Source organism: Sus scrofa, chromosome 2, assembly GCF_000003025.6.
Source record: "Sus scrofa isolate TJ Tabasco breed Duroc chromosome 2, Sscrofa11.1, whole genome shotgun sequence".
Classification (NCBI taxonomy): domain Eukaryota; kingdom Metazoa; phylum Chordata; class Mammalia; order Artiodactyla; family Suidae; genus Sus; species Sus scrofa.
Window position 1 is genome coordinate 2,411,844 of NC_010444.4, and position 25,712 is coordinate 2,437,555.

The 25,712-nt window shown below is 53.6% G+C and overlaps 1 protein-coding gene across 1 annotated transcript; it reads left to right on the forward strand.

The window, feature by feature from the left end:
* On the forward strand, positions 727–25,456 carry LOC102158424 (actin-85C-like). The gene is made up of 8 exons (XM_021085453.1): positions 727–865; positions 4,918–5,046; positions 6,793–6,903; positions 11,065–11,149; positions 14,287–14,448; positions 17,371–17,559; positions 19,437–19,618; positions 25,178–25,456. The coding sequence occupies exons 1-8, from the start codon at positions 752–754 to the stop codon at positions 25,319–25,321; spliced, it is 1,116 nt and encodes a 371-aa protein (XP_020941112.1). The 5' UTR covers positions 727–751; the 3' UTR covers positions 25,322–25,456.

The following is a 25,712-nucleotide window of genomic DNA, read 5'->3' on the forward strand; positions in this document are numbered from 1 at the left end:
CTGGGAACTTGCATATGCTGCCGGTGCAGCCCTGAAAAGACAAAAGACAAAAAAAAAAAAAAAAAAAAACCACCCAAAAAACAAAAAACCCAAACCCACAATATTCAAAGGAGAATATGATTCACTTATGTTGAGGGCAATTACTTTTAAAAACATCGTGCCTAGAAATCGGGTTGAAACAAATAAAACATAAGAGGACAGTGGCAGGTGGTAGGGCTCGGGGAGACTCTGATCTCCTTCTTTCTACTTTCTCAGGTTTTCCACCCTCGCATGCAGGTGGACGAGGTGTCTTGAAGCCAAATGGAGGGAGGGATGGGTTTCGACCTGGTCCAGGAGGCGGGGGGGGTCTCCCAGGTGAGGCCGCATTGGAGCTGCGGTCGGGGCCTGGCAGTGACACCAGCACGCAGATCTCCCGGGGCCCCCGTGCCCACTGGGGAGCCCCTGCCCAAAGCCCCTGCCCTGGTGGATGGCGAAGGGGCTGTTTCAGGGGACCCCAGGGAAACAAGCCCCAGGCTACGTTAAACACGGGAAAAGCCTCAGCGGGGGGCCTCCTTCTCCAGGGCAGCCACGTGTAAGCCGTCATCTAAGACCCAGGCCACGGCAGCAACTGCCTGGAGCATCCAGGCAGCGCCAGCTCTGGGCGCACAGGGCTGAGTTCACACCTGCCTTGCAGGTGAGTGCCTTGCAAGTGGCACAAAGAACCACGCCATCTGTCTCTCCCCGCAGCCCCATCCAGGGAACCTGCAGAGCCATGAACCTGCCCCTCATCTGCGACTACGGCTCGGGCATCAGCAAGGTGGGCTTTGCAGGGACCGAAGCGCCCCTGGCCGTGTTCCCAACCATCCTCGGGAAACTTCGCCATGACGTGAGTGCCGGGGTCCCCCCCCCCACCTCCCACAGGGCTGACCGCGTGGCATCCTTAGAGCCCGCGTCAGAGTCAGACTCACGGGGCCTTTGGCTCAGGGAAGGGCAGGGAGCCTGGCCCACCCAGAGTTTCTGCTCCGGCCGATCTGGGAGAGGAGGCCTGGGGCTTGAATTCCCATCACTGCTCAGGGCACACTGAGGCTGCCGGCCGGGGACCACATCTTGAGAACCGCAGTCAGCTTAGGAACAGGCCAGTCACATAAGTTAGAAAAGCAGACATAGTCAAAAATAAATCATGCCCATCTGTTTACTGTTTGACTTTCCCATTCTCTCTCTCTCTCTTTTTTTTTTTTTAATCTTTTTAGGGCCACACCCACGGCATATGGAGGTTCCCAGGCTAGGGGTTGAACCGGAACTGCAGCTGCCAGCCTACACCACAGCCACAGCAATGCTGGAGCCAAGTCACATCTGCGACCTATACCACAGCTTGTGGCAATGCCATATCCTTAACCCACTGAGGAAGGCCAGGGATTGAACCCACATCCTCATGGACACTATGCCGAGTTCTTAACCCACTGAGCCACAGTGGGAACGGCAGCATTCTTTTTTTTTTTAATTGATAAGGTCTTGCCCTGTCTAAACACCGCCCATGGTGGGTCCCTTCTCTCTGAGGCTGGCTTCTCCCTCCTCTGTGACTCCTGGCTGCCCCTCCAGCCGGGTCACCTGGAGCCTGGTGGCACATCCTGCGGCTCCCAGAACCAGAAAGAGGCAGAGCTGAGGGTGAAAGGAGGCGGGCACAGCTACAGGCCACACCCCGGGGAACCAGGTGGGTGTGTGAGTTTCCTTTGCGGTTGGGCCAATAGACTTCCCGGAACGCTAAGAATCAAGCCTTGCTTGCTAGCGGTGGCTGCTGGCTTCCAGCCCCAGCAGTTCTGGAGTCTGGAGTGGTGTAAACACCGGAGATAAGAAAAGGCGGGGAGAGGCTTCCTTATCCCCTTAGCAGGGCTCGGCGGAGTGAGAGGGGTCTCCTGACACCCCTCTAAGCCCCTCCCAATGCACAGCTGTAGACCGAGCCTTAGCCACCGCAACAGCTGCCAGCCAGTGTCGCGGGAGGAGCAGAAGGTGGTGCCAGCACCCACCCTTCCCCACCACGGTCCCACCCAAGTGGCAATGCCTTTGTGCCCCCTCTGCTCCCTGCGCTCTGTCTCTGAAACCCGATTCTCTCTGTGGATAATTCCCTGTCAACCTGGATGGGACTGAAGTGTGATTACCTCCCACCTCTCCCACCCTTCCCACCCCACGTGAGAGGGGCGCGTCTACTCAGGAGTTGGGGGACAAGCTGTGGGGCTTCTGCTTCTCAGTGGTAACAGCGCCGGGCGTCAGTGCCCCGGGGCGGTGAGAGCAAGGGCCGCTGTCCTGGTGCTGAAACCACGGACGTTTAGACTCTCCGGGTTCAAGCGTTGTCACCTGAAAACAAAAAGCCCACCCTGAAGACATAGAATTACCTTTTACTCAGTGGGGCAGCTCCAAAGAGGTGGGGGCCTGGGTTGGGGGGTGGGGGGCGCAGGACATGCAGCCGGAACATCACAACCTTCCCGTCAGTTAAGGAAAAACACACCTCAAATTCGTGTGTTCAGCGCTTTGCTCTCTATGGAAGATGCAAGAGGCTGGGCTGGTCGGCCCCACCCTCTGCTGTGCACCTGTCACCAGACCCAGCGTCTGGTTCTTCTCTCGCCCGAGTCCTCGCAGGGGGCAGTCTGTGTGGCTGTGGTGGCTGAGGGCCTGGGGTTAGCACCCTTTGTTCGCTGATAGGGCAGGTGACACTCTTCCTCCACAGTGTCACGGGGTCACGCTCTCTGAGGGTCTACCAGAGGAACCCCACCCCCGGCCCCTCCCAGCTGGTGGCAGCTGCGGGGATTCGGGGAATCGTGGGCCTGGGGTTGCCTCCCTTCCTGTCTCTGCCTCCGTGGTCACGTGGCTTCTCTCTCCTCCTTGCCCTTCTCTGTCCCAAATCTCCCCTCCCTCCTCTCTCTTAAGGGCGCTGTCCTTGGATCTGGGCCCCCCCCTAAGTCCAGCAGGATCTCGTCTCCGGATCCCTGAAGGAATCACATCTGCAAAGACCTTATTCCCAAAGATCAGACTCACGTAGATTCTGGGGGGGCGGCATGTGGACAGATGTCAGTGGGGTGGTGCGGGCTCTGCTCAACCCACTACGGCTGGTTTTCTGCTTGAGGCGCCCCTGCTCTGTGAGGCGGGGCTGGGGCCCCCTCCCGCTGCTCCCTGAGAGATTCTGCAAATAGGAGGCACTAGAGGCCACCTGGAAAGCAGCAGGAGGGGGCAGTGTCTCTGACTTCCTGCCTACATCAGCCCCCCACTGGCAGCAGTACCCTCCCCCTCCAGCCATGCAGCACCCCGTGGCGGTGCCAGAGCAGCAGGCAGAGCCCCCCTCCCAGCCTGTGGGCCGTCCTCTGAAAACATCCTAGTTTTGAAAAACTTCTTCCCACAGCCAAGTGCTGCTGGGCGGTTCCACTCTCTGCTCTCTGCGCTTCCAGCTCCCAGCTCTGCGTCACCGCCTCCCTGGATTCAGAGCCTCCCGATGAAATTCCGGTGTGGCATCTCTTGCCCAGACAGGTGTACCAATCTGTCCTGTGAGGTCAAAGCTTGAGTTTCCCCATGGAACATTCCAGAGCCTCAGGGGAGGAGGCAATATCTGTTAGTGCTACAAAGAGGTGCCATGGGAGGCGGAGTGCGTACGACGTAGGTGACACACGTGGGGCAGCATAAGAGCACAGGGAGAAGGGTCGGATTCCTCACCAAAATAGCAACGCGTGACCAAGATGGGTGACGTGGTCACAAGCCACCTCCCGGAACCCCAGCCAACCGGGCTCTCTGTCTTCAATTTCTGTGTGGCACTGCGGCTGCCATTCTCCCGGGCTTCAGGGAAGCCCCTGGCTTCTGTCCTAAGAGGACTTGGACTGGGACAGGATGCTCCGTGTGGACTCATTTCCATCCAGCTGCCATGACCCCCTCCCAGGCACTTCAGTGTTGCAGAAGGATGGCCGTGAGACCCCTCGTGGGAGACCAGTGGCCATGGAGAGGCAGGACAAGGCTCTGCCCAGAGTCACTCAGCTCTTCGTGACTGGAGCAGCCGTCAGACCCTGCACTGTCCGTCTCAGGGCAGGATGATGCTGCCCCTTCCTCGCCCTGGCAGGTACCCCTTGTCCCCTCCCTCCTCCCGCAGACTGGGCTGAGCTGAAAACTGTGCTTTCAGTGTATCCTCTCGCCTATAAGATGCATTTCCAGCTGCAGTCTCAGTGGACTTGGTCCCTAGCACCGCTGTGGCAAGGTGTGGGGCCTGGCAGCAGGAGTCCCATCAGACAAAGAAGGCAGCGGAGCTCAGAGAGGGCAAGTCCCTGGCCCGAAGGTGCAAAGCCTCTTCTCTGCCTAAAAGACAAATTCCTGAGAGGAAAGAGCTCTATGAGGATGAGCTGTGGTTATTCGAGAGTGCGTCTCTCTCTGACAGGGGGGCAGGTGGCCGTCGCCAGGTCACGCGCCTTTAGTCTCTCTTGGTGGCTGCTTCTTGGACCCAGAGGAACGCATGGCCGACTGCAGATCTTTTCCGAGTGATGGAAGGAATGGCTTCATCTGCATGAAAGTAGATGGACTCATCTTCCTAAAAAACAAAAAAACAGAAATTAAATTGTACTCCCCCCCACCACCACCCCGCGCTCACTTTCCAAATCAAACATAGAAGCCAGTGCCCCCCCCCATGTTCCTCCCCCACCTTCGTCCCCTTCGTGTCTTTATCTGCAAAGTGGCCAAGATGAGTGTTGCAGCCGTGGTTCCTCGGCGGCATCAGGACTACGTTACAGGTCACTTGCGGAGACCCCTTAGTGGCATTCGAAATAGTGCCTTGGTCTGGGAAGGCCATCGATGGTGGCGCTGTGACCCAGAGCCGTCCCCCAGCTGCGCAACTGGCCTCCCAGCTGGTCACTGAGCTGGGCAAGGTGGGTCACTCCTGACAGCGGATCTCTCCTGGCCCGTGTCTTTCAGAACCTGTTGGTGGGAATGGAAGAGGAAGACTGGTTCATTGGAAACGAGGTTCAGACAAATCGAGAGAAGCTCAACCTGCTGTATCCCATCTCTCGGGCAAGCGTCACCAACTGGGACCACATGGAAAAGGTAGGCTGTAGCTTCTGTGGGGGGGTGGATCCTCTCACGGGGCCCCCACCAATGCCAAGCGGTGGCCCTGCTGCCTGGCACCTGGGAACGGATGGACCGCTGGCGCCCAGGGCTCTCCCGGTGTCTCTCGGCTCTGGATCCCTATCAACCCTGCATCATGGTACCAACCACGTGGGTTCTGGAGTCAGAGACCTGGGCCTGAATCCCGTCCCCACCATTGATGATTGGCATCTTTCTGGACCAGTAACTTCGCTCCCTGGCCTCAGTTTCCTAAACTGTAAGACAGGGTACCATTTTTCAGACCACATAGCTTGGTGAAGATTAAAGGGGACGATGGGTAAAAAATCCTTAACCCATTCCACACCTATTAGGATGGCTGCTATTAAACACACACACCCCCACACACCCCACTCCCACTCCCAGAAAATGACAAACGTTGGTGAGAATGAGGAATTAGAACGTAGGAACCCTCAAACCCTGCAGATGGGAATGTAAACTGGTGCAGCCGCTGTGGAGGACGGTATGGCATCTCCTAAAAAAACCTCAAGCTAGAATCACCATATGGTCCAGCAGTCCTTCCCCTGGCTGTGTCCTCACTGAACTGGAATCACGGTCAGGAAGAGATATTTGTACGTGTGTGTTCATAGCAGCACAACACAACTGCTTCAAGGTAGGAATGGGAGTTCCTGCTGCAGTGCAATGGGTTAAGAATCTGACTGCAGCACCTCTGATCACTGAAGAAGTTCAGGTTCAATCCCCCGCCCAGCACAGTGGGTTAAGGATCTGGCATTGCCACAGCTGTGGTGTAGGCCGGCAGTTGCTGCTCTGATTCACTCCCTGGCCCAGGAAATTCCATATGTTGTGGGTGCTGTCATAAATTTTTTTTTTTTTAAAAAAGGTAGAAATGACCCAAGCGTCCTTCAATGGATGATTGAATAAGCACAGAGTGGCCCATTCATGTAATGGAATACTACACAGCCCTGAAAAGGAAAGGAATTCTGATACAGGCTATAGGGACGAAACTTGAGGCTACGAGGATGAACCCTGATGCTCCATGAAACGGGGCCATCACAAAAGGACAAATGATGTCCAATTCCACTTACATGAGGACCTAGAGTCATAAAAGTCACAGAGACAGACAGTGGGATGGTGGGGCCAGGGGCTGTGGTGTAGTCCGACAGCTGCAGCTCTGATTTGACGCCTAGCCTGGGAACTTCCATAAAAGTTTTTGGCTGTAAAAAGAAAAAAATTAGAAGAAAATAAAAACCCTCCCAAGTCCAGCACAGTTAAGGATGTAGTAAATATGGCTGCCTTGGACCACTTTCTCGGAACCTGAGGCTTCTGATCAGGACCTCCGCACGTAGTGGGACAGGCTGCCCGCTGCCTTGGAAGATGCACTAACGATCTGAGCTGCATAGCAGATCACCCTGAACTTAGAGGCTAAACACCACGACGGTCACTTGTTACCTCTCATCATTTTTGTGGGTCGGGAATTCGGGAGCGGCTCGGCTGGCAGGTCCCGGCCTGATCCTCTCCTGGGTTGGGAGGCAGGTATTGGTTGGGCCGCATGGTCTGAGGGCTCGGCGGGGGCTGGAGGACCCATTTTTCAGGTGGTCCCTCTTCCCGTGGGGCTCTCTGTGGTTCTCTCCAGCATCCTCAGGGCACGGTGGCCGTCTGCCCCGGGGTGGACGACCGGAGAGACCGAGGTGGAGACCGCAGTCCGTCCGTGTGCCCGTCTCTCCCCAGATCTGGCATCACTCCTTCTACCAGGTGCTTCACGTTGCCCCGGAGCAGCATCCTCTGATGGTGACAGAGCCGCCTCTAAACCCACTGTCCAACAAAGAGCAGGTGTCACAGGTGAGAGGCCAGGTGGGGGACAAGGGGTCGGGGAGCAGGCTGCAGGCAGGGGAGCTAGGCCTCCCCAGACCTCGGACAGTCTCGGGAGGGACAGAGACACCAGGTGAGAGCTGTCCCCTTTGACGTGAGCACAAGAGACGGCCGCCACCAGGGAGCCCGCCAAGCGGTCAGGCCTGGGCGAGGCTTTCCATCTGAATTATTGCGTCTAGACCCACGGCTACACTATGGGCCGGGCAATTATTAGCCTCTTTGCACAGATGAGGAAATTGGAACCTTCAGAGTGGGAGTAACTTGGCTGGGGTCTCCCGGCGAGCGGCCCGCGGACCCACCAAGGCCCCTGGGGTCTGAGACCACAGCCCCACTCTCTGCACTCGTGCCTGGAGTCCTCCTGCTGCTCTAACCCCGAGCTCAAGCTCCCAGACCCCCTTCCTCTCTGAGCCTCACCGAGGAGCTGGTGGTGTGTGCTGGTCAGACTGCACAGATTGAACTGGATTGAACTGGGTGGCGGAGCCCATCAAGGCTGGTGGGGGAAGGGGGGTGCACCCCTAGTGCAGATGGCAGAGCCCTCAGGGCTGGAGTGGGTGAGGTCCAGGTGGGGTGGGGGCTGAGGGGGCTGCCTAATGAGGACAGGGGTGAGCTAATTAAGCAAGCAGCCAGGTTCTGCCATCTGGCCCCGACTCCCTGGAGCCCACTGGTGTCTCCTGCAGTGAGCGATGACCCAGTGGGCATGCCCAGCGGCCCACGGCACCACCTGCACATGAGGAGGCTCACGCTGTGGCCCAGAAACAGCATCACGGGTCAGAGCACAGGCGTGAGCTGCCGCCTCATTTAACACAGCACCCGGTTGGAGCCGATGAATCTGGCTCTGCACGTACATAGGTGGGTCACAGAAGCAGGCCACACTGGGCACCACGTGGACCTGGCATGAGCCCATAGCCCTGCCACAGCAGACACCAGTTTTGAGAAGGCGAAATGCCCGCCAGGGCCCTTGTGAGCTGGAGCGAGAAGGGAGAGAGAGGGCCGCCCCTCTCCTGAGGAAACGTGCCCCTCTGGACTTCGTCAAGTTTCCCCAGAGAAACAGGACCAGCAGGAGAGACACATGGAATGAGATTTATTGAAAGGAATTGGCTCACATGATTATGGAGCCCGGCAAACCCCAGAATCTGCCGTTGGCAGGATGGGCTCCAGCAGAGCAGTGGTGTAAGTTCCAGTCTAAAGCCAGAAAGACTGAGGTCCCCATTTAAAGGCCGTTAGCAGAAGGAACTTCCTCTTATTTGGGGGAAGGACAGGCCTTCTGCGCTAGTCGGACCTTCACCTGATTGGACGAGGCCCACCCGCCTTTGGGAGGGCAATCTGCTTTTTTCCGTCTGTGGGCTTTAAGGTAAATCTCCTCCAGAAACACCCCTGCAGACACACCCAGACTCACATTTGCCCAAACGTCCACGTCTGCGTGGCTGGGTTCAAGTTGATTCGCCTTCACACAAATCACAGCACGGGCCTCACTGCCTGTCGTGGGCACTTCCCTGCATCCAGGGCCCCTCTCTGCCTTTCTGCTGTGCTGTCTCCACATTCACCCCCAGCCGTACAGGACCCCAGCAGGAGCCAAAGTGCACTCCCACGGGCTGACGCTGCTGCAAGTGTACTGAGGTCACCACATACAAAGGTGACCATAAGTCTTAGAAAAGCAACCCAAGAGGGTGCCAAGCTCCGAGGCAGGTGACAGGGAGCTGTCTCCCCGGGGTGAGGGAGCGGCGGGGGTGGGTGCCAACACGGGGAGGGCCCAGCAGGGAGGGAGCAGGGCCGTCAGCACTCCACCGCCCTCTCTGGCCTCCCTCACCCCCCTGGGCAGACCCCCAACGGGTCACCCAGGGCAGGGGGACCTGTGACTGGAGCCCAGGACAGAGAGGTGCTGAAGGCCCGGGGTTTCTGCGGCAAATGGGAGGCGGCCAGTGACTGTGGCCTGCGCTGGGGCACAAGCAGTGCCACCTCGCTGTGGACAGATGGACTTTGCATCCGTGAGCTCCCACCACGCACCGGCCCTCCCAGCAGGGTCCCTTCACTGCCAACGTCCCTCTGACCAGCCGTCAATGTCCAGTGCTCCTTCCAGAGGCTGGAAAAGGCTGAGAAGTGCAGGACTGAGTTGTCTCCCGGAATAAATCTGTACCTTCAGAGCACTTCTGAATCCTGTCCCCGAAGACACGCCAGTGGAGGAGCAGCCCAGCGTACAGGGAAGGGCCTGGCCTGGCCTTAACACCCCTGGCCCCTGGCCCCGGCGCCACCAGCGCATGCGACCTCCGGCGGATGAGCAGGCCTCTGGGTGTCCTGGTTCCCTCCTCGGAAGGAAGCTAACGGTATCGCCCTGGGGGCCGCTATGGAAATGAAATGAGCCAGCGCGACTTGTCTCCAAGCTTAGGGCCCAGCCAGTGTTTGGTAAATGCTGGCTCTTGTTCCTGGGCCTCGATTGTCTCATCCACAAAGTGGGGGTTTGACTGCTGGAACCCCGAAGACCCTCCTAAGCCCTGTGACCTCTGGCCTCGTGGCTTGGTCTTCGTGTGTTTCGGGGGAGGGGTCTCCAGCTGGATCATCACAGCTGCTTTTCCACCAAGAGTTCATGCGCTTCCTCCTCCACCAGGGTCCAAATTTCAGGGTTTGAACTCCAGGATCTGCCCAGGGGGGACACGAGAGCGGCACAGACTCACAGGCCAGTCTTGTATGGTCACGTGTTTTCTCTTCTCTTGGGTAAATCCCCAAGCCACCCTCTCCCCGAGAGGCCCTCTGTAATAACACGCCCAGTGGCTAACACGCTTTGTGACGCGCTCAGGGCTCTATCCTGGCTGTGGGTGATAGCGCTTTTTTAAATGCCATCCTGACCCAGTTCTGAAGTCTTTGCTTGAGGCCGAGGCCGGCCAGTTTCCCTCTTGGGCAGCTGGTTAAGTCTGCACCCAACCTTTCCCTCGTGGTCCTGCCACACCCCAGGGCCATTATACACCTGCCAGGTGTCCGTCTCGCTGGCTGGCCATCTTGCTGGCTGTCCATGAGCCACCCTTGACAGCTCACTGTCACCCTGTCCTTGGGTGCAACCCCCCACGTCCTGGTTTAGCGCAGAGAGGAACAAAGCTGCCCCATCTCCCCAAGAGACACTGGGTTGGGTTCCACCATCAAAAGAACCCGCAATCCTCCGACCCCAGTGTCGCCATCTTGCAGGAGAATCAATCGGCCAACTTGACAGAGGCCGCATCTGGCCGCGTTCAGCAGCCCGTGTTCACGTCCCACTTCTGCCACCTGCTCCCTCGCAGCCTTGCCCACTGGTCTCTCATGTGGACGGGGTGTGGGGGGGTCTGATATCACACAGTTGGGGGGGGTCAGCATGGCCTCTAATAGCAAGGCTGAGCCTCCCCTGTTCACATCTTCTGCCTCCTATATTGTCAGCACCAAGGAGACGTTTCTTGACCAAAAGCCAGGTCTGGACTGAGTGGCATGGAGTCAATACACAGCAACTCCTAGCTTTCCTTGTTCCATGATCATAAAACCATCCCATCATGCCAATAACCAGGAATTCCCGTGACCTCTGCCGGCGCCCCACCCGCCCCCCGCCAAGTGTGTTTGGCAGAGGGAAGAGCAATTCCTTCTCGGGGGCCCTAACTCAGCACCATCCACGTGACGGCCCCATTCAGTCTGTAAGGCACTGTCCCAGGAGGCACTCGGGAGGGCGCAAGCCCATGCTGTAGATGGGAAACAGAGTCACGGGCTTGTCAGGGCAGGGCTGGGATCCATCAAGAGTGACATTCCTGAAGTTCCCGTTACGGCACAGTAGGTTAAGAACCTGACTAGTATCCATGAGGATGCAGGTTCAATCCCTGCCCTCGCTCAGTGGGTTAAGGATCCAGCGTTGCCGTGAGCTGTGGTGTAGACTGCAGACGTGGCTTGGATCCTGTGTTGCTGTGGCTGTGGTGTAGGCTGACAGCTGCAGCTCTGATTTGACTCCTAATCTGGGGACTTCCATATGCTGTGGGTGTAGCCCTAAAAAAAAAAAAAGAGTGACATTCCTGACCCCATTGTCTGGATCCCTCTGGGGGCGCCGAGTGCCTCTGGCCAGGGGGGCTCCCGCACCCACAGAACGAAGGGAAGCCGGCCCGTGACCGCCTCCCCGCTTCTCCGCAGATCCTGTTTGAGACCTTCTGCGTGCCCGCCTTGTTTCTAGCCAACCAAGGGGTCCTTTCTCTCTACGCCTCCGGCCAAACCTCCGGTGAGTGACCCCGAGGAAGCCCCATCCCCTGGGGCCACGCCCGCCCCGTCCCTCCGGCTGCCCACACACTCTCGAGCCGCCAAATAATAAAAGGAAAGAAAAGCCCACGTGCGCACGGAAGCCACCCGCACAGGCACGAGGACACACCCAACCGTCACCCTAAACATTTCCCTCCCACCCCACACGCTGCCGCCTCATCCATCTGTCCCCATAGGTGTGTCTGCATCCTCCAGAATTTTGTGTAATTATGTAGCGTGTACTCTTTCCCATGTGGCTTTTTTTTTCACTCAGTGTAATTATCTGCAGATGCACTGAGTGCTTTGTTGGTTGCATCAATAGTTCATCTCTTGTTATTGCCCAGTGGCGTCCCCCGCATGAAGGCAGCATGCTTTGTATTCGCCTATGGATGGACATTTGAGCTGTTTCCCGTTAGGGGCTTTTGTAGACATAAAGCTTCTAGGAACACTCGCGGGTAAGTGTGCACTCGTGAACTGCTGCACTGACACATGCCTTCCTTTCATTTGGGGGAATACCTGGAAGTACAACGGCTGGTCACATGGCAGGTGGATGTTTAACTTAAAAAAAAAAAACCGGCTCAGTTTGCAAAGTGCTCGCGGGCGCCCTTTGGGGTGGTTCCATGTTCACCAGGGTGAGTGGGACTTCCGGTTGCTCCAGAGCACCTGCTAGGGCAGGGCTTTTCATGTGAGCCGTTCTGATGGTGTGCAGTGGCATCTTGACTTCTAGTCCCCGACAACCCACGTGTTGTGTCTTCTTACGTGTTTACGTCCCATCCATACACCTACTTTGGTGCACCGTCTGTTCAAATGTTCTGCCCGTTTTTAAATTGAGTTGTCCGTCTTTGAGCTTTACACATTCTTTTTTTGTATCCTGGGCAGAAGTCTTTTTATCAGAGAGGTATTCTGCAAATATTTGCTCCCAGTCTGTGGCTTGACTTTTCATCCCTTTCACTGTGTCTTTGGAGAAGCAGAATCGTCTGACTTCGAGGAAGACCAGTGTATTTGATTTCTGTGGATCCTGTTTGGGTATCATAGCTAAGAAATACATGTGGAACCCCAAAGGTTTTCTGCCTGTTTTCTTCCAGAGATTTTATACTTCTAGTTTCACATTTGTTCTAGGATCCATTTTGAATATATTTTTTGTAAGTGGTATAGTGTACAAATGAGGTTTCTTCTGTGTGTGCGTATATTGAGGTCCAGTTATTTCCACACCGTGGAAAAGGCTACGCTTTCTTCACTGAATTACCTTCGCATACATATTTTTTGAAAACCAGTCGCCTGTGTACGGGTGGGTCTATGTCTGGTCTATTCTGTTTCATCAGTCTGTACCCATAGGCTAACATCTCATTGTCTGAGTCCCTATAGCTTTATAAGTCTTAGAATAAGACAACCCTAGTTCTACTTTTTTGGTGTTTTGTTTTTGAGAATGTTTTGGCCATTCTAGGTTCTTCGCATTTCCATAAGAGTTTTCGAATCAGTTCATCACTTTCTGCCAAAAAACCTCTTTGGCTTTTGATTGGAATTTCACTGACTCTACAGACCCATTTGGGGAGATCTGGCATCTTAATAACATCGTGTCTTCCAAAGAAAAAATATGGTATATTTCCAAGGTATCCCTTAGTTTTCCTTGGCAATGTTCTCAGTTTTACTGTGCACAAATCATGCACATCTTCTGTCAGATTAATCGCTAAGTGTTTCACATATTTTGGTGTTATGGTGAATGATATTTTTATTTCAATTTCTGCTGATGGATTGCTAGCATATAGAAACACAATTGATCTTTGTATCTGATACTTTGTATCCGATATTGTACCCTGGCTCTCTAACTAAACTCATTGGTTAGTGCTGGTAACTCTTTGGTAGATTTCATAGGATTTTCTACTTTGCCAATCACGTTGTCTATAAACAGACCGTTTTACTTCTTTATTTCCAAACTGGAAGCATTTTATGGTGTTTTTTTTTTTTTTCTTTTCTTGCCTAGTTGCTGTAGCTAGAATCTCTAGTACAATACTGAATAGAAACAGTGAGAGCAGACGTTTTCAACTTACGCCTGATCTGGAGGGAAGCCCTTCACTAAGCACAACACAAACTGCAGGGTTTTAGTAGACATCCTTTTTCAATTTGAGGAATTCGCTTGTAGTCTTCATTTGCTTAGACTTTTTTTTTTTTTAATCACGAATGGCTGTGGGATTTTGTCAAATGAGTTATCTGCATCTTATATGACCACAGGGATATTCTCTTTTAGTTAATTCATTGAATTACACCGATTGATCTTCGTTAAAGCAAACTTACATCCCTACAATAAAACCCATTTGGTCATGGCATAGTATCTTTTTACATATTGCTGGATTCAGTTTGGTAGAATTTTGTTTAGGAGTTTTGTATGTTCATGAGGCACCGTGCTTGGTCACTTTCATTTCCCGGGAAGTCCTGTCTCTTGGGGTTCCCTGACATTTGTTGCCTGATGTCCAATAAACACTGTGGTTTCCTGTCTTTTGTCCTCTTCTTGAGATGTTTCAGGCGGGAAGGAGAATCCATTCCTTATTCCCCAGCTTATCTGGACATGGAGATCTTCTGGACTCACTTTTTCCTCATTGAAACGTGGAGTTCTTGGCTATCAGATTCAACTCTGGTCAGCCTGGGTGTCCCAGAAGTTGCCATTTCTCACGAAATGAGGCCGTGTGTTCCCAGTACCATATCACGTCCATTTAGAGAGATCTAATTTGCCTTTTTCCTGCAATGCATTCAGGCTCTTGTGGCTCTTGTGGCACTTGAGTGCCACCCAGAGATTCCAGGGCTTGCATCAATGCACCAATAGGAGAAAACGGGACACAATGTTTTTCTTCCCCTTTTACCTCTTTGGCAACAGCTGCTAATACTTGTATGTCTGATTGAATAAGAAAAACCCGCAGACCTCCTCTCCAAAACTGTTGGCCGTTGGTCTGATCCAGGTAGGCATCCTCCTAGCACATTCTCCTGCAGGGGAGAAGGTTTCCTCCTCAGATCCTTTGCCTTCCCCACCAGTTATCTCCTCCTCCACCAAGTCTTCCTGCAGACCTGACAACTGATAAGGAATGCTGTATACTTTCCATCATGACTCCAGTGTGTTCTCTTGCTTAGGAATGACCATTGAATCCGGAGAAGGAATGACATACTTTGGGCCCATCATTGACGGCTGTCCTTTGCATCAGTCAACCTTCCAGGTGGACATTGCAGGTCAAGACTTAACCTTGTACCTCCTACAACTGTTGTCAGAAAGTGGGCACCCACTGGTGAGCACAGGTAGGACACTGATGTTCTTAGCCAGGTTAATCCGTCTTGGGGCCGTAAGAGCCTCCTCGGCTTGTTCCACCTGCAGCCCTCAGTTTGTAAAGCTAAGGCTACTTGGCCATCATCCCAGTTCTATGTTTAGGGACTTTTAGTGCATTGAGGAGGTTGATAAAATGACGGTGATGCTGATGAGGGTGGTGACGGTGATGCTAATGATGGTGATGATGGTGATGGTGATAATAGTGGTGGTGATGGTGACGGGGTGATGATGGTGGTGTGGTGATGATAGTAGTGATGGTGGTGATAATGGTGGTGGTGACAACTGTGGTGATGATTATGCGATAATGGTGGTGGTGATGATGGTGGTGGTGATGTGATTATGACAGTGACAATGATGGTGACAATGGTGGTGGTGATGCTGTGGTGATGATGGTGATGTGGTGGTGATGTGGTGGTGGTGATGATGGTGGTGATAATGGTGGTGATGATGGTGGTGGTGATGACGGAAGTGGTGATGGTGGTGTTGGTGATGAAGCCCTGGTGGTGGTGATGGTGGTGGTGGCGATGATGGTGGTGACAATGGTGGTGGTGGTGATGTGGTGGTGAGGACAATGATGATGATGGTGATGGTGATAATGGTGGTGGTGATGGTGGTTATGACGGTGACAATGATGGTGACAATGGTGGTGGTGATGCTGTGGTGATGATGGTGGTGGTGGTGACCAATGATGGTTATAACAGTGATGGTGGTGACAATGGGGGTGGTGATGACTATGTGATAATGGTGATGTGGTGGTGATGTGGTGGTGGTGATAATGGTGGTGGTGATGGTGACGGGGTGATGAAGCCCTGGTGGTGGTGATGGTGGTGGTGATGACGGAAGTGGTGATGGTGGTGGTGATGGTGGTTATGACGGTGACAATGATGGTGACAATGATGGTGACAATGGTGGTGACAGTGGTGGTGGTGATGCTGTGGTGATGGTGGTGGTGCTGACCAATGATGGTTATAACAGTGATGGTGGTGACAATGGGGGTGGTGATAACTATGTGATAATGGTGATGTGGTGATGTGGTGGTTATGACGGTGACAATGATGGTGACAATGATGGTGGCAATGGTGGGGTGATGGTGATGACGGTGGTGGTGATGACGGAAGTGGTGATGGTGGTGTTGGTGATGAAGCCCTGGTGGTGGTGATGGTGGTGGTGATGGGCTGAGCTTTACCGAGTACTTACTAAGCTTACACGATACCTACCCTGGGAAAGGCCCTGGGTTAACTAAACAGTTCGCATTCTCTCGCTGCTGCATGTTACAATACCCTGGTGAGACAATGGTCTCTTTTGCAAGGGGAATATGCTTGGGAAGATTGGGTGATTTCAACATCCCATGACTCATAGGCAGAGCAGCTGGGATGTGACTCCAAGGACTTCAGACAAGAATGTACCTGTCCCAATTTTCACCCACTTCTCAGGCTAAAGTCCCAGCCTGGAGAACCTGCAGGACCCCATTCCCAACAAGCCTATAACCTGCATTGTACTTTCCGGTCTTCTCAGGCCAATGGTCTGTGCCCAAACCACACAAACTGTGGAATTTTGACATGTGGAATAATGGCAATTAGGGGGAAGCAAGGGACAGTGACAAGGACCAGCGGGGCCAGACTCATACATTTCATTGACACGTCACACGTAGCAAGGTCACCCGTGCATTATTTCCCCTCATGCTTACAACCATCCTGTGATTTGTCCCGTTCTTGAAGATGAGGAGAGAGGAGGTTTAAGAGGATAGTGAACTTGGTGCTTGGTAAGTGGAAGAGGTGAAATTTGAACCTAGACTTGTCTCACCAAAGCCCAAACTAGGCAAAGAAGGGGAAAATATCAGGAGTGCACAGCACCCAGGGGGCCAAGGGAAGAAAAGGGTGTGGCCAAGAGTGTCGGGTCCCCGGGGGAAAGAAGGCAAGAGAAAGCGAGAGAGCTTGGCAGCGCTTTGACACAAGGAGGACAGAACACGCCCGGGCAAGACTGGTTTAGGTGAGGTGGGAGAAGGTAGTGTCTGTGGGCTGAAGAACCCGTGGGATTTCCAGAACTGCCGGTGTTGGACGTTCCTGCAACCCAAACTCAAAAGCAGTGATGGGTTGGAGTTCCCGGCATGGCTCAGTGGTTGGCGAATCCGACTAGGAACCATGAGGTTGAGAGTTCCATCCCTGGCCTTGCTCAGTGGGTTAAGGATCTGGCGTTGCCATGAGCTGTGGTGTAGGTTGCAGACGTGGCTCAGATCTGGCGTTGCTTTGGCTGGGGCATAGGCCAGCGGCTACAACTCCGATTAGACCCCTAGCCTGGGAATCTCCATATGCCGCAGGAGTGGCCCTAGAAAAGACAAAAAAAAAAAAAAAAAAAAGCAGTGATGGGTGGAACATAAAACCATAAGAGCAGGAGATGGCTGGGACTGATGTCCACCACCCAGAAAGTGGAGTGTAATCTTTCCGAAGTTTCCAGGGAGGGGCACCAATGGACTTGGGCAATTCTCTAGAGAAGGGGGCAGCTGTGAGCTGTTTGTAGGCACCACTCATAGCGGGTGGGGATGGGGGTGCCCACGTCACCTCCTATATGAATAGATAACGGAATTGAATTTGGTTTCCCAGCACCCCCCGGACACACAGCATATTAAATGCAGACACTTCTCAAACACATGCCTCTAGCCCAGGACATTCCCACACCCCCCTTCTCATCCACTGACCAGGCCCCCAGCACACGTTACAGATCAACAGCGCCTGGAATGGGAAGTGAAAAGAGAAATCGCAGCTACAGAGGTGCCATCTCATTCCCACCACCAGGAGCTGAATCTTCAGAAAGACACTCCCTGGGGGACAATCCTTCTGTGATCTCAACTCACAGTCGGAGTCTTTCCCAGGTGGCCCTTTTGCTTTCCTGCTCAGCTGACCGAGACCGTGTCCGGGACCTGAAAGAGAAGTATTGCTACGTGGCTTTGGACTTTGAAAAGGAAAAAATGGAAGCCAACTCACCCTCCTACGCACAGAAATGTCAGCTGCCTGATGGCCAGGAGATCGACCTTGGGCGTGAGAGGTTCTTCTGCCCCGAAGCGCTTTTCCGGCCAAACCTCATAGGTGAGCCCGCAGGAAGGGGTCAGAGATGAGCCCAGACACAGACAGGTGGGCACATGCAAGGAGGAAGGGGGTGGGGAGCCGGGAGGGCATTCTGTTTGTTTGTTTGTTTGTTTGTTTGCTTGTTTTCCTGCTTTTTAGGGCAAAACTCATGGCATTTGGAGTTCTCGGGCTAGGGATCAAATTGGAACTATAGCTGCCAGCCTACCCCCAAGCCAAGCAACCCCAAATCCTTAACCCACTGAGTGAGGGCCAGGGATCAAACCCGCATCCTCATAGAGCCTAGTCAGGTTCTTAACCCGCTGGGCCACGATGGGAACTCCTATGTATTTATTTTAAATTTACTGTATCGAAGCATAGTTGATTTATAATGTTGTGTTAGTTTCTGGTGTACAGCAACGTGACTCAGTGACACATACACATATTCTCTTTTATATTCTTTTCCATTAAGGTTTAATCATGGGATAGTGTATATTGTTCCCTATGCCACACAGTAAGACCGTATTGTCTATTCAGTCCATATATAGTAGTTCGCATCTGCTAACCCCAAATTCTCAATTCTCCCCCCCACTCCCTCGCCCTTGGCCACCACAAGTCTATTCTGATCTAGAGATTTTAAATGAGGGTTGACCCTAAGCTCTCTGGCAGGCAGGGCCGAACAAGAAAAAATGATGGATTATAAAATTTCCATGGGTTAGAAAAATGAAGTCGGCCAGGTAGTCAAAGAAAACCAACTATTGCCTGGAATCAAAAAATTTAAATAATTGCTTACATTAGTAAGGGCAGAGGGAAATAAAAGAGAAGTAGCCATTTCCCCAGGACTAGCTCTAATGAGGACATGGCATTCACACCTAGTACAGGTGAACTGGCTCCGGGCTCTCCCTTAGACTGTGCAGGGGTGAAGGTTTAAAACATAGCCCAAGCCCCCAGATGTTGAGTGGATAAGCGAGGAAGTCACTGGGTGAAGTTCACCCACAAAATGGAAGTTCTCTTCTGGGTCTGGGCAGGTGGCAGTGGGGCGGGCACAACCTTAGCCATGGTGTTAGCAGAGCAGTTGCTGGGCCAGGCGCATCTAAAGGGCTCTGTAAATTAGCCCTTTCAGTCCTCATTCCAAGGCTAGGCCGTCCGTCCCGTCACGGATGGGGAGACCCCAGCAGGCACCAGCCACCCCTCCCAGAAGCTCAGAATCTCGAGCAGACAGGACCACCGCACACACACCCTGCGGGGCTGCTCCCACGGTATCAAGTTCACGTGAGCAAGTGATGCATCAGGAGAGGCAGAATCTGTGTGATTCTTCAAAGGCTGCTTGAGCAAGGACACCGTGTCCAGGAGATGCCAAGGCATGAAAAATGAACGACTGGGGAGTTCCCGTCATGGCCGCAGAAACAAATCCAACTAGGAACCAAGAGGTTGGGGGTTCGATCCCTGGCCTCGCTTGGTAGGTTAAGGATCCAGTATTGCCATGAGCTGTGGTGTAGGTCGCAGACACGGCTCAGATCCCATATTGCTGTGGCTGTGGCGCAGGCCGATTCCATAGCTCCAGTTTGACCCCCCAGACTTCCCCGTGCCGTGGGTGTGGCCCTAAAAAAGCAAAATGAAAAACTATCAGCAACTCTTGGATACAGTTTCTATCAGGTGAGGGAGAACTCACATTAGTGTATTCACTCCGCAGCAGTGAGCCCACCACGGGCTGGGCAGGTCACAGGCTTCACCTTGGCAAACCCACAAGGGCCTGGCGGTGGGGGATGCTACCGTTTGCCAACTGTGCTTGGAGCTGCCTGAGATGCAGGGCCCCCTCCCTGGCGCCTGCAGGGAAGGGGGCGCCCAGGGGTGGAGCCCGGGGTCCCCCCAGCTCCTCCTTGCCCCTCCCATCCCGGCAGGGAGGAACCGCCTCGGCACCCACATGACGGCCTTCCAGTGCATCAGCTCCTGCAGCCCCGCCCTCTGGAAGGTCCTCTTCGGCCACATCTTCTTGTCTGGAGGCACCGGCACCTGCTCGGGCTTGCGGTTCCGGCTGCAGAGGGAAATATCCGCCCTGGTTTCCCCAAAGATCAACGTGAAGGTACAGTCCCCTCCACCCACCCCTTGGGGCTTTGAGAGTTCATTCTGAAGATGTTTCTGGAGTGCCTCTCATGTGCCAGGCACAGTGCCAGGAGCTCAGGGAAGCATCAGCAGACAGAAGTGACAAATCCTGGAGCTTATGTCCTAGTCGGGGAGGGAGCAGTAAAAGCCACACAGGTTCATATGCTACAGGGTGCTAATATGGTGGGAGGGGCTAGAAGCCATCGGCTGGGGGGACACAGCAAGGAAGGAGGGGGTGAGGGAGGCATGTTGCAGGGGGGTCTCCTCTGGAAGGTTGCCTTTGAGGGAATACTTGAAGGAAGGGAGTGGAGCATGTGAATATGTGGGGAAAAGCATTCAGGCAGAGGGAACAGCCTCATACGGTGGCCCAGAGGCTTATTTCCTGGAGGGTGTGCTGGGGAGGATTGGCTGGGCTGAGAGACGGAGGGGGTTAAATGGGTCAGAGGCGCCGTGTGAGGCTTTTGCCCTGAGAGAGACTGGAAACCATCGGAAGGTTTGCATGGAGCAGTGACGTCAGGCTCTGGAGGGTGGGTCAGGCTGCCGTGCGGAGAGCGAACTGTGTGGACTGTGCTGGGAGGTGATGCTGTGGTCCAGGCGAAGGATGCTGGTGGCTCCGAGCTGGCCAGCAGGGGGTGGTCCGACTCCGAGCTGATGCTCAAGGCAAAGGTTTGTGGAGATGTGACGTCATCAGGATGACGCAGCTGGAAGGTCACCTTGGAGTCATGCAGTGTGTAGCCTTTTCACACGGGCTTCTTTTCGACCCCATTTTTCGAAACGGCTTTTCTTTTTTTCCCCTCTGTTGGTAAAAGCAGCTCGTGGTCATGGTAGGAAATATGTCAGCAACATTTATGCAACGAGTTTGGAATTTTGGTCCTAACTTTTGCCCCATGAAGAAAGCACCTTCCCGTCTCTCCATGGAACTGGACGGAACCCGTTCGGCACAGCCCAGCCTGGGTGGTGGGGGGTCGGAGGGATGGGGTCACGAACATACTTTTGTCCGCTGCCCAGCCACCCTCTACTGCCTGCTCTTTGGTCCACCTGCTCTTTGCTCGGTCCTACTGCTGCCTTGGTGTCTGTCCTCTGGTTGTCACAGCCCCAGGTCTGTGGGTCACCCTGTGGGTCTGTGCAGTGTGCTTGGCTGCTGGGGGCTCCTGGAGCCCCTCCTGGGGTGGCACGGGACCCCCAACCTGGACTCCCAGCCAGTGCTTTGTGTTCTCCACAGAGGTGGGGTGGCGGGGGTCCCCGGGACACCAGGGTGGGACCTCTCTCCCCTGCAGACCTGTTGACCCTCTGAACCAGCCACCCATCTGTGACGCAGGACGCCCGGAGGGCACCGCCTCCCAGCACCAGAGGCAGGAAGCAGGGGCTGAGCCCCTTTCCTCTCTGCTCCCCAGAAATCTCTGGAGGGGCCCAGGGCACCGCCTCACCCGCCCCCACCTGGGTTTCAGATCTGGCTGCAGGCGGGGCCTCTGGGAGGGAACTTTCTGGCTGGCGTCCTCAGTGTAGCTCTGCTGCCCCCAGCCCCCTCCACCTCGCGCTCCCTGCCCCCCTCCCCTCCTGGCTCGTGGGACAGACACGCGGGGCTCCGTCCTGCCGCAGGCCCTTCCCCCTCTCCGGTGACAGCCCAGCCTGGTGGACCAGGGAGAGTTTGAAAGTAGACATTTGCACAGCGCTGGTCCTTGTTCTGGGCGGGATCTAGGCCTCCTCCTGCAGAGCAGTGGGGGCCACAGGGAAGGATCAGGAATGGCCTGCAAAGGCAAACACGTCAGCTGCCATCACACAAACCCACACAAGGCTTCTCCCCTCCAAAGTGGGCAACCCCCTTTTAAAAATACTATACACTGTGTTCCCGTGGTGGCTCAGTGGTGAACGAATCCGACTAGGAACCATGAGGTTGTGGGTTCGATCCCTGGCCTCACTCAGTGGGTTAAGGATCCTGCATTGCTGTGGCTGTGGTGGCAGCCGGCAGCTGTAGCTCCGATTAGACCTCTAGCCTGGGAACTGCCATACATACGCCAATGGGTGCGGCCCTCAAAAGCAAAATAAATAAAAAAATAAATTATATACTATATCTATTATATATTACAATATGTGTATTATATAGCTACATAATATATACTATAGTATAATAATGCTGTGTTATAGGCAACATATACTATGCTGTATAGTATATACTATGCATGATATACCATTATGTATAATATATACTATGCTATATAATATATGCTGTGTTATATAACATATACGGTGTCGTATGTAACACATACTATCTTATATATAACATGTACACATTATATATATTATAGAATATATTATATATAAAACTCCATTATTGTTATAAAAATCCATATAATCCTGGAAAATTATTTCCATCCTTCTTTCCTAAGGCTGCAGCCCTCGTCACAAAATCAGATCTGCGGCGCCACAGATTTTGCTGCTAGAGAAGGGTACCCCCGCCTTGCCTTTCCTAAAGCTGCAGTCTTCACACAGTTTCACATGATGCTGCATTCATACACAGAAATGCTGGAACACCCGTACCCACCCGCTCCCTCTCTTGTCAAGGCTGCAGCCCTTGGCACACCATCTCCCGGGAAAAGACAGGCGTTAGCATGCGCTCACCCCTCCCTGCTGCCCACCCCGAGGTCCTTGGCTCTCTTCAGGGATGCGTTTCCACCGCCCTGCCCCTGGGTCCTCTGGAGCTTTTGCCTGGAATGAACTTGCACTAAATCAGAAAGGAGGACCCAGCCGAGGCGGAAGGGAAAACAAGCAGTCCTGCGAGACGGTGCTTCCGTGCGCTTCTGGACCACAGGTGCCAAGGGCACCTCTCAGGCTGACCTTCTCCATCTGTTTTGCCTGCCAGCCTGTGGCTGGGCTGAGATCTGAACCAAGCTCTTCTATCCCCCCCTCCTCAGAGCCCTCAAGGTTCCCCCCCAGCACCCCCCCAACTTCTTATGAAGTTCAAGGCAACGCCCATTTCCTGTAACTTGACTGAAACTCGGCTGTGCCTCTGCCGGACTTCCCTCCTGTCCAGACTGTCTCTGAAAGGGAAGGGGATGCAGAATCGCCGTGACCCAACCTCAGAGCTCATTCAGTTGTTCCCCTAAAGAGAAGACCTCTCTCCCCAAACTCCTCCTCACAGAACACTTGGTCTCCACGGGGCCAACTTTTAAAATAACAGCTTCTCCTGACAACCTGCATCTTGCTGTAAAAAGGTTCTGTGCCACGCTCTCCTCTGATGTCTTTAGATGCTTTTCCCTCTTAGAATCCATTTCTAGGTAGATCCATTTCCTGAGCCAGAAATGCGTGCCCGGTTGAGGCTTCTGGAACATACGGCCGAAGTGCCCACGGAAACACCGGGCCTCTGGTCCCGTCCGTGCCTGTGCGGGGGAGGTGGCGTCTCACTCACCCCTATCCACCCAGCACGGCAGCCGGCATTGAAAAAACTCTTTCCCAACTGGATGGCTGAGAAATCAATGTTTTCATTTTATTTCTTTAATGACTAACAGAATTGAACCCTCTGCATGTTTCCTAGCTCCCTGTAGTGTTTCGCTTTCTCTTCCTTTTTGACATATTTTTGTAATTGCTTAATCCAACCCTTTGGCTGTTTTTCAGTTGGTGGGTTTTTTTTTTCCCCTACTATCCTTTTTTAAAAAATTTTATATTTATTTATTTAGTTATCATCTTTTTGCTATTTCTAGGGTTGCTTCCCGCGGCATATGAAGTTCCCAGGCTAGGGGTCGAATTGGAGCTGCAGCTGTCAGCCTACACCATAGCCACAGCAACGCCAGATCCTTAACCCACTGAGCAAGGGCAGGGATCAAACCTGCAACCTCATGGTTCCTAGTCAGATTCGCTAACCACTGCGCCACGACGGGAGCTCCCAGTTGGTGCTTTTTGCTTTCTTCTTTGTGGTGCATGCTCTTGCTTGGTGTTGTTGGAGGAAAAGGCGGAGCAGGGAATCCCGGGCACCTGTTAGCCGCTCTTTTCTCTGCTGATGCCTGATCCAGGATGAGCTTCCCCCACCCCCCCTTTGTGACTCTTTTCCTTGTTTTTTTTTTTTTTGTTTTTTTTTTTTTTCTGTAAAATGTTCCCCTTCTTTCTCATCTTAACCAACACCAGCAGATGGCTTCCAAGCCAAGCACGTTTCTATGGTGCAGTAGGGCCAGCACTTTTGACTGAATCTGATAACTCATTTTCCCTTATGTCCACCTCCGCCTGGCCCCTGGGTTTCCTACCTCCTCGTTCTAAATCCCTTTGCCCTGCTTATCCCTCCAGCAAGGCATCCACGCCCCTGTTCTAGAAGGAAAAACATGTCACATTACCATACACCTATAAGCCTTGAGGAAAGTCAGAGAACAGGTGAGCTGGAGGACGTGAACTAACCTGCCAGAGCCTCAGTGGCCCCACCTGGCGAAGGGGTGTGGCCACATTTGCCTCCTCCCGGCTCAGAGGATGAGTGTCTTGGATAAGAAACTCGAAAAGGAGTTCCCGTCGTGGTGCAGTGGTTAACGAATCCGACTAGGAACCATGAGGTTGCGGGTTCGGTCCCTGCCCTTGCTCAGTGGGTTAACAATCCGGCGTTGCCGTGAGCTGTGGTGTAGGTTGCAGACGTGGCTCGGATCTCGCGTTGCTGTGGCTCTGGCGTAGGCTGGTGGCTACAGCTCCGATTCGACCCCTAGCCTGGGAACCTCCATATGCTGCGGGAGCGGCCCAAGAAATAGCAACAACAAGACAAAAAACAAACAAACAAACAAAAAAAAGAAACTCGCAAAGCCAAAGCTAGAGAAATTCTTGAAAACGAAGCCCCAGAGGGTGGAAGGGGTCTCTCCAGGCGGTTTGACCCCTTGGGGTTGGTTTTGGTTTTGGCTTTTATTTATTTTTTGCTTATCTGCCATTTCTAACCTTTCTACAAAATACGTACACGTCACACATAGTCCTTGTATACGTGTAAAGTGTGTTGTGCATTTTGTTTTTTGTTTTTTGTTTGTTTTTTTTTTTGTCTTTTTTTTTTCTTTGTCTTTTTGCTATTTCTTTGGGCCGCTCCCGCGGCATATGGAGGTTCCCAGGCTAGGGGTAGAATCGGAGCTGTAGCCACTGGCCTACGCCAGAGCCACAGCAACGCGGGATCCGAGCCGCGTCTGCAACCTACACCACAGCTCACGGCAACGCCGGATCGTTAACCCACTGAGCAAGGGCAGGGACCAAACCCGCCACCTCATGGCTCCTAGCTAGCCCCTGCGCCACGACGGGAGCGCCTGTTGTGCATCTTGGAGTGAATCCAAGAGCCACGTGTGAGTGCTTCGTGCTGATCTTTTCGTCCCGCAGCTTAAATCCACAGCCACTGTGACGTGACCTCTAGGCACCCTTAAAGGTTGGAATACAAGGAACTCGCAGGGTGGGAGCAGAAATGACGGCTCATGAGGTTCGCTGAGGGGCTAGTATTTTGTGCCCCCAGTTTACAGCAGTATTTTGATTCTGGTCTCTTCCCCTCCCTTCCCTTCTCCATCCCCGTCTCTCTGCCTCCTCCACCCCCGTCCAGGTCTCCACCTGTCCGTATTCCATATATGGTGCCTGGGTAGGTGGCTCCATCCTGTGCTCACTCTCCACCTTCAAGGACATGTGGGTCACCAACGCAGAGTACAAGGACATCGGTTCCTCCATCGTCGGGAGGAGAAGCCTCTGATTTGTGGCTGTCTGGACCCCATCACCTGTCCGGCCTCAGCTTGTCTGAGTTGATCAGAGCTCAGAACCGACTCAAATGTGAAGGTGGCCCTTCCTCCCCTTGCCTTTGATTTTAATAAAGGGTCAGTAAAGGACAGACAGCCTCTTTGAGCAAGGCTCGTGGTATCTGGGGAAATGCTCATGGGGCACTCACTGCGTCCATGCAGAGTCCTGAGGGGAGGGAATTTCCGATGACCTCTGTGTATCAGTCAGCATGGCTAGGCTGTGCCGCAGTAACAAACATCCCCTAAATCTCAGTGTGAAAAACAAAAGTCTATTTCTCACCCACTCAGCCGCCCACTAAAGTTCAGCGGGGATCTCTCCTGCTTCGCCCTCACCCAGAGTCTGGCTGA